This window comes from Electrona antarctica, assembly GCF_951216825.1.
Source record: "Electrona antarctica genome assembly, contig: scaffold_529, whole genome shotgun sequence".
NCBI lineage: Eukaryota > Metazoa > Chordata > Actinopteri > Myctophiformes > Myctophidae > Electrona > Electrona antarctica.
Window position 1 is genome coordinate 56,710 of NW_027637010.1, and position 12,417 is coordinate 69,126.

The following is a 12,417-nucleotide window of genomic DNA, read 5'->3' on the forward strand; positions in this document are numbered from 1 at the left end:
CACTGCTGCTCCCAGAGGAGGTCACCTGATGCAGGGTGACTGCACCACACTGCTGCTCCCAGAGGAGGTCACCTGATGCAGGGTGACTACTGACTACACCACACTGCTGCTCCCAGAGGAGGTCACCTGATGCAGGGTGACTACACCACACTGCTGCTCCCAGAGGAGGTCACCTGATGCAGGGTGACTACACCACACTGCTGCTCACAGAGGGAGTCACCTGATGCAGGGTGACTACTGACTACACCACACTGCTGCTCACTGAGGAGGTCACCTGATGCAGGGTGACTACTGACTACACCACACTGCTGCTCACAGAGGGAGTCACCTGATGCAGGGTGACTACTGACTACACCACACTGCTGCTCCCAGAGGGAGTCACCTGATGCAGGGTGACTACTGACTACACCACACTGCTGCTCACAGAGGGAGTCACCGCGAACACAGTGAAGCAGTCTTAACTTGGCAAACACAGTATTATTAGGCTTCCAGTTAGCCAGAATATCACATAGTCATGCCACCAAACGACCGCTAGCGGTATATGCCAGTGAGGTAATAATACAGTGCACACACATGCACACACGCACGCACACACGTACACACACACACACACACACACACACACGGCTAACAGCGAAAGCGCTTTTCAGAGGCCAAATCCCTGACCATAATAAGCAGTTGTTTTAATGACACTTATCCAACTTACTGGTGGTCTGCTCCAACATTCCATACAGAACAGAGTGCGGATCAGCGTTGATTCCGTCGACTAAAAATGATGCAGTTCACTGTATAATTAACCCATTTTGACCTGAGATCAGATTCTAAAAATGTCTTCTACATCCTGACAGTTTTCTGAAAAAGCTATATTTCTATGTCAGTCGTTCTTTCAAACGCAAATAGCAGACCTACAAGCTCGTAGCGCGCCACTCGGTGATGAGCTTGTAGATCTGCTATTTTTCAATAGCTAAAGCATAACATAATGCTAACACCAAAAGGGTTCCCACCCAAAATGGGTTAAAGTTAAATCCTTCATATATTGAAATGTAGGTATATTTAACCCATTTAGACCTGAGATCGATTCTACAAATGCCTTCTAAATCCTGGCAGTTTTCTGAAAAACTCATGTTTCTTTCTATATCAGTGGTTCTCAAAAATGTTCATGTCAAGGACCCCCAAAAATATATGTAATTGCCCGCCGACCCCCACCTGAAAATATGTTTGTTCCAGGGAGGGACCCCAAGGAAGCAAAGGTTTAAGTTAAAAACGTTCACTCTGAAAGAATATATTCAAACATTTGGGCCACATTTTCATGATTTTTCAAAAATAGCAGACCTACAAGATCGTAGCGCGGCACTCGGTGCCGCGCTATGAGCTTGTAGATCTGCTATTTTTCAATAGCTAAAGTACAACATAATGCTTAAAACACCAAAAGAGGTTTGGCCCAAAATGGGTTAAAAGAACAAGCTATTTGTCTATATTTTTATTTCGCTTTTTTTGCTGATAAGTTAATGTTCTCAAATAGAAAAACGTCGATCTAATCCAAGTTTTTAAAACGTGTTACTAATTGATTTAGCACTTTTTGACAAGGCACCCAGAATTATGCCATCGATTGGACTAGTCACTTAGTGTATTTGATTGAGTTCTATGATTCTCGTATGGCCTGACACAACGTTTGGTCTGGTTTACAAAGGCCAGCCAAAGAACTAAGAAATCAAATAATACAGGGTGCAGTGGGCAGAGAGAGCCAGACGGTTAAGTGTCAGATAATACTGTATCTACAATGTACTACAGACAGACAGACAGAGAGAGAGACAGAGAGAAAGACACAGAGAGAGAGAGAGAGAGAGAGAGAGAGAGTGTTTTTGTGAGAGAAATAATGGTTAAACTAGAAAAAGTGCCCTTCTGGGCACAGGTCTCCACCAGGAGGATAGGAGTGTGTGTGTGTGATGTTTGGCAAAATGTTTAGGAGCAATATAAACGTGTGTGTGTGTGTGTGTGTGTGACGCGGCTTGGCCTGTTGTAGCGCCACCATGAGGCTGATTTGAAAACTGTCAAGTGGCATTTCTTCCAAAGCCTAGTGGGAATATGCATGCACAGTTTCACCACAATCGGACGCTGCGTTGAGTAGTTGTGGCGATTTGTACAAAACGGGTACAAAGGAGTAATATTAGAAATGTGTTTTACATGTCGGCCTCCTGGTGGCGCTATAAAGAGCAGATGTGAAAAATTCCAGGCAAAGGTTTTTCCTTGGCCTCTAGGGAGTTGGCATACAAAGTTATCCACAGATCCGTGCAGTTAGAGGTCAAAACACTTTTCGGCCAGTTATAGCGCCACCATGAGGCTGAGTTGAAAATGTTCATGTGGCATTTCTTCCTCGGCCTAGTGGGAATGTGCGTGCACAATTTCACGGAAATCACACGATGTGTTCATGATTTGCAGCATTTTGTTTGAAACTGAGCACTCCTGCGAACTTTGGAAGCCAATCTTAGCCAATCAGGATGGAGTCTGAGAAATCTGAAAGACCTGTTTCGTTGAATGGCTCTAGAGACTGTGTACCAAAAACTGTGTACGAAAAGACTGTACCAAAAATAACCAGTGCTTACCATGTTGTTGTTGTGTTGTCCTGACATTTTTTTGCCTCAGATCTGATTAGCGTCGATCACTTAAAGCTGGTCTGTGTCCTGCACCAATGTAGGCTACACTGTAGGTGATCTTAGACGCCTATAGGGACAGGCTATATAATCCACTGATGCCCCGCCCCCTGCGTGTTATTGGCTCCCACAACTACAGTACAAACTTCATTGGTTAGGTGGTCTCATGGGACGGGCTGTAATTGCTGAAGCCACGCCCATAAACTCACAACGGTGGACCCATGGGTGCTGCAAGTGCATCACCATTCAGCCTGGCTCCTGGCAGAATCTTAAAATACACACCTCAAGGATAATGTAATAAAATCCACAATATTGGTTGAGCCCTCTTTCCATAGAGACTCATTGTCATGTTCGTGGTGCCCCCTATTACATGGACAGAAGTGAAAGATGCTTTTGGAGGAGCACTTATAATATTATTGGCATCAATTTAAGCCCATATGCACTGTATAGTCTTATAAAGTTCAGTTTGAGTATGACAGCATGTTCATGGTTTATGGTGTTTTTTGTAAGAAGTCGGAGACAGAATTGTGTGAAGGCAGTTACAAGCAAACGAGTATCAAGACTCAAGACTTTGACATTTTACTCTTTGTATCAAGTTATCAAATCAAATTTCTACAAAAAACTGTGCCCTGCATTTGTGGTGCTCCTATCAATGAAAGTGAAATGGCTTTTGGCTCTTAATCGTTTATCATTTTGGGGGTCCTCGACATGAAATAGTTTGAGAAGCAATGAAATAGGTTTTTCAGCAAACTGTCATGATTTAGAAGACATTTGTAGAATATGTTGTCAGGTCTTAATGGATGAATCCATATTCACCTCTTTTAACTATTCCATAATCTGGGCCTATCTGTGTATTTTCCACCGGTTGGGAACTGGTTACAGTTCAGAACCAGTTTTTAGTCCCTGAGCCAGACCTCCAAAATTGGAACGTTAATATGAACTGAGTGGGCAAAACCATACCTATATTACATTGTCAATATAAGTAAATTAATATGATAGCTTTTTAATATTTTCTATTTTTTTTGCATATTTTCCTATACAAAATGCCTATTTTGCATAATTAAATGTACAATTTCAACAATAAATCATTGTCTTCGTGTTAGTAATCAACTGGGGAAGTTGTTTCCTATTCACCTATAACGTATAGACCTACTGTAGGTGAAAATTACAAAATGTGTGATAAATATGAAAAAGCTATCCTCCTGTGGAAGGGTTATCATATTCATTTACTTATATTAATCCTATACACAATTTTATATAGGTATGGTTTTGCTCACTCAATTCATAATCAATGTTCCAATTTTTGGATGTGCCGAGTTTGTGCCGAGTTTGGAGAGAAATGTAAATAAATAATACGTATAGTAGGCCTACCTACACACACACATACAGCCAGGCTTGGGCGTTTCTTCATTTTAGGGGCAAGTCCACGTGGCCTTTGGTGTTGTCCATTGTTTGAGGGCACATAGCCCAAAAACCAGGGTGGGAAGGCCATCAATTATAACTAGATTTTGGTCTATTGAAATAATGATGGTAAAACGTGTGAAGCTGATGAGACAGTTACCATTGTCTTAGAACAGTGTTTAACCTTTAGAAGATCAATACATAAGTCACATGACAGACAGAGCACTCTGTGATCCCTGATGATGTGGTCCACCTGGTGTGACTTTGTTTTTGATTGATTGAATACTTTATTAACAGGCACGGTGGAACAAAAGAATGCTAATAGGATAACCCAAATAAGCCATCAGGGCTTGTTTCCATCAAGGTCCTGTGTATTCAATTCATCGAGCCATTTAAAGGACAACTTTAGTTTTTTTCAACCAAGGTTCATGTTTTAGGTTGTTATTAGAGAAAGTAAAAGATGAGTGTTCATTTTTCTTCATTTGCTGCTTTCTTTCGTTTTAGGGATTTTAGCGGTTTTTGACAGGGGGGGCGGGGGCATTCGAACATGGGGCTAAATATGTATTTTTTTACAACATTTTAGAGCGATTTATTTTTGTATTATTTACTCTAGTCCTACTAAACCCCAAGAAATTACATCTGGCCACAAAAGATCACGAGATGTACTGAATGTGTCAAACTGCATATTGAGCCTATAACACACAGTGTGGCTCCCCCCCCCCAGTAGGCTACCTTCACATTCAGTAGATCCTGTGATCTTCTGTGGCCAGATGTAATTTCCTGGGGTATATTAGGACTATAGTAAATAATACAAAAATAAATCGCCATAATATTTTGTAAAGAAATACATATTTAGCCCCATGCTCGAATGCCCCCGCCCCCCTGTCAAAAGCCGGTAGAATCCCTAAAACGAAAGAAAGCAGCAAATGAAGAAAAATTAACACTCATCTTATAATTTCTCTAATAACAACCTAAAACATGAACCTTGGTTGAAAAAAACAATAATAGACTATTCTCATCATCGCAATTTTTGATATGAAATATAAATGTACTCTTGAATACTTTAAGCGTTTTTTTTAAAGTGTCTACTTCAAATTTGACTGAGCAACATTCATTTGTAGTTGAGTAATGTTTCAACAGGAGTAGGCCTATCTATATGTTGACTAAAGTATTGGGTTAGTAGAGTCTCACTTTGAAACATTGGCTACTTATAGTAATTTCTAGGACCTTCACTAAGCTGAATTTAGTCAGGGTGTACAAGATTTCATTCTGCTTTAAGTAGCATGTTGTGACGTGTCAAATTAGGGAAATCCAATGACTCTGAATCGATTGCAAGCATATATTTTTCCACTAAAAACACTCCTTGGGCTAAGAAAAACATGATTTGTGACATGTTTGACAAAGCTGTCATCACAAATATGAAAAATCACATTTGGAAAAATGGCTATGGGGAAATGCCATTTAGCTACAGTGGACCCTAGCAACAACATATTAGGGTGACTGACCACCCAGCGTAGGGCCCATTGGACCCTAGCAACAACATATTAGGGTGACTGACCACCCAGCGTAGGGCCCATTGGACCCTAGCAACAACATATTAGGGTGACTGACCACCCAGCGTAGGGCCCATTGGACCCTAGCAACAACATATTAGGGTGACTGACCACCCAGCGTAGGGCCCATTGGACCCTAGCAACAACATATTAGGGTGACTGACCACCCAGCGTAGGGCCCATTGGACCCTAGCAACAACATATTAGGGTGACTGACCACCCAGCGTAGGGCCCATTGGACCCTAGCAACAACATATTAGGGTGACTGACCACCCAGCGTAGGGCCCATTGGACCCTAGCAACAACATATTAGGGTGACTGACCACCCAGCGTAGGGCCCATTGCTGGCTCGTTATGCCATTGCAATAGACCCAGGTCAGTGAAGGTCCTGGACATTATAGGTATATAGTATGTTTCGAAGTGAGGCTCTACAAAGTATAGATACTCCTGGCCATTACTCAATTACACATGAAAGTTGCTCAGTAAATTTGAAGTATAGGCGCTTTTAAAAATGCAAAAAGTATTCAAAAGTACATTTATTTTTCATATCACACATTTTGAACATGCTTGAGAATAGTCTATTCAATTTATTTAAGTCTTGATGAATTGAATCAACAGGACCTTAATGGAAACTGTCCCTGGTGGCTTATTTGGGTTATCACTGCATGGGCAAAAAAAGAAAAAAGAAAAACTATTAAAGTATATAATTAATCAAAATAAGTCTGCAATTGGAGCAACAACACTTGTTCTAAAGGTTGAATCATGAGTTCTAGCTGTTCTAAGACAATGGTAACTGTCTCATTGTCTCCACCAGGCCGAAGGCATGGGGAGAGAGTATGTTTTGCACTCCGTCCGTGTGTCTGTCCGTCCGTCCGTCCGTCCTTCCTTCCGTCCGTCTGTGTACAGCTAATCTCCGGCACCGTTAACCCGGTCGATGCCAAACTTTGCACACACACTCCCTGGATGCCAACGATGAACCTCTGCCCCGCATTTTCCAGAACGGCCTGTTATAGCGCCACCATGAGGCAGCTTTTCACATGTTTTACCTAAAACTTCACCGATCTGCGTGAAACGTTGCATGCACACTCCCTAGAGGCCAAGGACAAACCTTTGACCTGCATTTTCCGCATCTGCTTTTTATAGCGCCACCAGGAGGCCGACTTTTGTAAAACACATTTTTTTATATTACTCCTCCAGATTCTGTCCAAAAATCTCACAAATCGTTACACAGTATCTCTATGGTCATGTGCTCAAGTCGGATCTGTCCGATATTTCATATTCCATCCTAATTGGCTATAATTGGCTTTCACAGTTTGCAAGATTGCCCCGTTTTGAACAAAAGCCTCAAATCATGAACGCAGCAAACAATTTACGTGAAATCTTTAACACATTTTCTTACTAGGCTGAGGAATATATCCCACCCTTTTCACATTGGCCTGTTATAGCGCCACCAACAGGTTGATTTCTGCAAAACACATTTTTGGAACAAAATGCCTCAAATCATCCAATTGCCATCAAAGGCTCCTAAACATTTTGCCAAACATCTCACACAGTCCTATCCTCCTGGTGGAGACCTGTGCCCAGAAGGGCACTTTTTCTAGTTTGTATTTGTATTTATTTATTCAGCACAATATAAAAAACAACACAGTGAACATATAAATATAAGAGGGGTAAAGTGCTAGGCTGAGGCAAAAAAGCCCAAGGGGCTTATACGAGGCCTCTACCTATGTAAATCAAAAATTAAACATTGTACATCAGATTCTTATCTGATTTAATCAACAGGCACTCATGTGACGTGATGTGGATTCCTCAAATGGCTTCAGAACTGTATGTCAGAGTTGTATATGTGTGTGTGCGTGTGTGTGTGCGTGCGTGCGTGCGTGCGTGCGGCGGATTCGTCCGCTATCACTGTATTAAATATACGAAATCAACCGCTATCAGGACGTTGGAATGTGGCTAATATGGCCTTACTGGCATACTGGATATTGTGGTGTTTGGCTGTGTTCCCCCGGACTGCACGCATGCAGGGCGTGGTGCAGACATAGCCTGGTCAAGGACTCCCCCTGCTGAACGTGTCATTTACAACTCTATTGTCGGGGCATGGAAACTAGGGGCTACTGGGGGTATTTCTAAGGTGCTGATTACGAACATTCTCTTGATTATCGGGTGATAACATCCGAAACGGGTGCGTGCGTGCTAGGGCATTAAGCAACTAGTCGACTAGTTTACTAGTCGACTAGTTGATAAGAAAAAAAAAGAAAAAAAAGTTTATTTTTTTTATTTTTTATTTTTTTGCCGATTTTGTAGGCCTCAAGATCAGGTAGATTATAGTTATAGTCACCATGTACACAGTTTTTCAATGTACAAATATTTATTTAAAAAAAAAAAAAAAAAAAATATTTTTTTTTACATAATAGGTAGTTAAACAACTAGTCGACTAGTCGACTAGTAAACTAGGCAACTAGTCAACTAGTAAAAATGACTAGAAGTGAATGCCCTAGTGCGTGCGTATGTATACCTATTATATAATGTATTGCAATATGAAAATGATGCCACTAATACTACTTTTCTGCTATTGCTGCCTGGAAATCCTCAGCCTCGGGCCAAGCGGTCTCCTCTCTGTTCTTGCACTCCTTCTCTTTGGTGCCTTTACGTTAGTATCGTGTAGCCAGACAACGATTCCACAATCTCTGAACGCTATAGAGTCTGGAACTACACCTCCCGAAATCTGAGCAATGAAGCTGCCATTTTGGTTCACAAAAAAAAACATTTTAAACTAGAAAAAAGTGCCCTTCTGGGCACAGGTCTCCACCAGGAGGATAGGAGTGTGTGTGTGATGTTTGGCAAAATGTTTAGGAGCAATATAAACGTGTGTGTGTGTGTGTGTGTGTGTGTGTGTGTGTGTGTGTGTGTGTGTGTGTGTGTGTGTGTGTGTGTGTGTGTGTGTGTGACACGGCTTGGCCTAAATTGGATAAATTCTGAAGGAGTAATATTAGAAAATGTGTTTTACATATGTCGGCCTCCTGGTGGCGCTATAAAGAGCAGATGTGAAAAATTCCAGGCAAAGGTTTTTCCTTGGCCTCTAGGGAGTTGGCATACAAAGTTATCCACAGATCCGTGCAGTTAGGTCAAAACACTTTTCGGCCAGTTATAGCGCCACCATGAGGCCGAGTTGAAAATGTTCATGTGGCATTTCTTCCTCGGCCTAGTGGGAATGTGCGTGCACAATTTCACGGAAATCACACGATGTGTTCATGATTTGCAGCATTTTGTTTGAAACTGAGCACTCCTGCGAACTTTGGAAGCCAATCTTAGCCAATCAGGATGGAGTCTGAGAAATCTGAAAGACCCGTTTCGTTGAATGGCTCTAGTGAGACCGTGTACCAATTTGCGTGATGTTTGGACAAAATCTGTAGGTGTACTGTCCAAAAACTTGTTTTGCACAAAGCAGCCTCCTGGTGGCGCTATAACAGGCCGTTCTGGAGATTTTGGGGCAGAGGTTCATCGTTGGCATCCAGGGAGTGTGTGTGCAACATTTGGCATCGACCGGGTTAACGGTGCCGGAGATTAGCTGTTCACAGAAGGAAGGACGGACGGACGGACGGACGGACGGACACACACACACACACACACACACACACACGGACACACGGATGGACACACGGATGGACGGACGGAGTGCAAAACATACTCTCTCCCCATGCCTTCGGCCTGGTGGAGACAATGAACGAGAGATAATGTGGGGGAGAGAGAGAGACACAGAGGGGTGAGGGAGGTAAGAAAGAACTAGGAGTAATGGCAGCGTTTGTGTACTTTGGAGATGCTTTGCCAAAGAAGGAGATGCAGTTCCAGATCCATTCTCGCACGCACGCGCACACATGCACGCACAAACACAAACACACACACACCAGTGTCTGAAATCCTAACGGAGGTAGTTCCCAAACTTCCCATCACTGACAGAGAGAGAGCGAGAGAGAGAGAGAGAGAGAGAGAGAGAGAGAGAGACAGACAGACAGAGACAGACACATAGACAGAGAGAGAGAGAGAGAGAGAGAGAGAGAGAGAGAGAGAGAGAGAGAGAGAGAGAGAGAGAGAGAGAGAGAGAGAGAGAGACAGACAGACAGACAGACAGAGAGAGAGACAGAGAGAGACAGAGACAGAGAGAGACAGAGACAGAGAGAGACACAGAGAGAGACAGAGACAGAGAGACAGAGACACAGAGAGACAGAGACAGAGACAGAGACAGAGAGACAGAGACAGAGACAGAGACAGAGAGAGACACAGAGAGAGAGAGAGACAGAGACTCTGCTGCGGCCTGCCCTGGCCTGAAGTAATGAATGTCATTATTTCACCTGTACTGTATCTCTGCTGCGGCCTGCCCTGAAGTAATGCTCGTGTCATTATTTCACCTGTACTGTATCTCTGCTGCGGCCTGCCCTGAAGTAATGAATGTCATTATTTCACCTGTGCTGTATCTCTGCTGCGGCCTGCCCTGAAGTAATGAATGTCATTATTTCACCTGTGCTGTATCTCTGCTGCGGCCTGCCCTGAAGTAATGCTCATGTCATTATTTCACCTGTACTGTATCTCTGCTGCGGCCTGCCCTGAAGTAATGCTCATGTCATTATTTCAGTTGTACTGTAGCTCTGCTGCGGCCTGCCCTGAAGTAATGCTCATGTCATTATTTCACCTGTACTGTATCTCTGCTGCGGCCTGCCCTGAAGTAATGAATGTCATTATTTCACCTGTGCTGTATCTCTGCTGCGGCCTGCCCTGAAGTAATGCTCATGTCATTATTTCACCTGTACTGTATCTCTGCTGCGGCCTGCCCTGAAGTAATGCTCATGTCATTATTTCACCTGTACTGTATCTCTGCTGCGGCCTGCCCTGAAGTAATGCTCATGTCATTATTTCAGTTGTACTGTAGCTCTGCTGCGGCCTGCCCTGAAGTAATGCTCATGTCATTATTTCACCTGTACTGTATCTCTGCTGCGGCCTGCCCTGAAGTAATGAATGTCATTATTTCACCTGTACTGTTTCTCTGCTGCGGCCTGCCCTGAAGTAACGCTAATAATGTCATTATATCACCTGTACTGTATCTCTGCTGCGGCCTGCCCTGAAGTAATGGTCATGTCATTATTTCACCTGTACTGTATCTCTGCTGCGGCCTGCCCTGAAGTAATGCTCGTGTCATTATTTCTGGCTCCTGCATTTAAACATTGGCTAAATGAAATTACTAGTACATCATGTCACCTTGAGAGAATAAGGTACTTCTTTAAAAATAAATAAAGAGAGACAATTTGATAAGGTTTGTCTGCCCCTCCTTCGTCCATTACCTGAATAGAAGCACCTAATGGACAGGATGTGGTTGACTGTATATCATCATCATCATTTCAAATCATTTCACTGAGCAGAACGGGTGGGAGGGATTGAGGCTTTTCTTTTTGTCTGTCTTATTTGTTCTCTTTTTTCCCTTTTTGTTTTATCATAAAAGAACAAAGAACAAACCGTTTCGCCCGCGTCCGAAACGGTTGAGAAATGACAGTTACCGCGTGGGGGTCCCCAGGGGATCCCTCTACTGTACTGTAGGGCATTAACATAAAAATCGATTAGTCGACTATTCGACTAGCAAAACGGTAGTCGACACTGTAAATCAAAAATCGAGTAATCGTTAATATTATTTTTAATATTTTTTATGATTTTTTTTTTATTTTTACAGCAGACATGCAGCTGTGAGCTCTGTTGTTTTGTTGGTAGTTCTCCAAGTTAAGTACTAATCCCTTCCTGGCTGATTGTTTTCATATCATATACAAGCCGACTGTACGTGGGTTTTGCCGTCACCGTCACTCGTGTAGGTGCGGTGGGTGGCGGTGGCTGCACTGGCAACATTTAAGACAGATTTTCAAAAAGTATATGCCTCATACGCTCAATGGGGACAACTACAGTGTGTAAATACTTTTACTATTGGTGAGTTTACTACTGTAGTTTGTTCAACAAGTTAGATTGGAGACGTGTCGTCGTTTCGTCCGGTACAGTAGTATAGCAGCCTGTCCCTCCTCACTCTGCCCAATAATATCCAGTTTGGTGACAGTCAAACTACAGTAGCTCTTGCCGTGATTTCATGTTTCTTTTTCTTATTCATCTTTCTTCATGCTTATCCAACAAAAGTGCAGGCGTGCGGCATTATTAAAAACAAACAGCCATGCCGCGCGATCATAGTTATAATAGTCGTGAAGTAGTTGATCATCTGATTCATAGCCTGGTAAGCCTGCTAGCTAGCAAGCCTAGTATGTAATCATAACCTCCTCCTAGCTTGTAGCTCCTTTTAAAAACCAAAGGAACTGTGGTTGTAACTTGTTGTTGAACATTTAGGGTGTATGAAAAACATCGCATCATCCTCCTCCTCCGTAAGTCCGTATCCAATTCTCCAACTGAACAAACATTTTCAACAGCGTAACATGCTATGCTGCGCCGTAGAAAGGTCTTGCGCATCAAAAATAGCAGATCTACAAGCTCACAGCGCGTCCATCCGTGAGTCATTGTGGACTTGCAACTTTGACTTGACTTTTAACAGCTGTTGTGAATTTCGGCCAATCAGAGCGGCATTCAGCGTAATCTAGTAAGAGAGTGGCGACACTAGCGTCGACTCCCATTGTAACAATGGAATGCGGAAGTGCTCATTCTATCTCAATGGGATAGTTCCAATGTTTGGAACTATAGCCCATAGCACCCCGCTTTGTGGTGAGATCAAAGCGTGTCGCCACTCTCTTACTATTCCACTCGGCCTGCATTCACCGCCTCTGTTTTGCAGT

General features: G+C 42.9%; 1 protein-coding gene across 1 annotated transcript in view; it reads right to left on the minus strand.

Annotated features, from left to right (window-relative positions):
• LOC306919510 (cortactin-binding protein 2-like) overlaps nucleotides 1–416 on the minus strand; it is a gene marked incomplete at both ends in the record, with an annotated part of 56,402 nt that extends 55,986 nt beyond the window's left edge. Inside the window, one exon of the mRNA XM_079532271.1 lies at nucleotides 152–416. Coding sequence (XP_079388397.1) covers nucleotides 152–416 — 265 coding nt within the window. The remainder of the gene's footprint in view (nucleotides 1–151) is intronic.
• Between the last annotated feature and the right edge of the window lie 12,001 nt (nucleotides 417–12,417).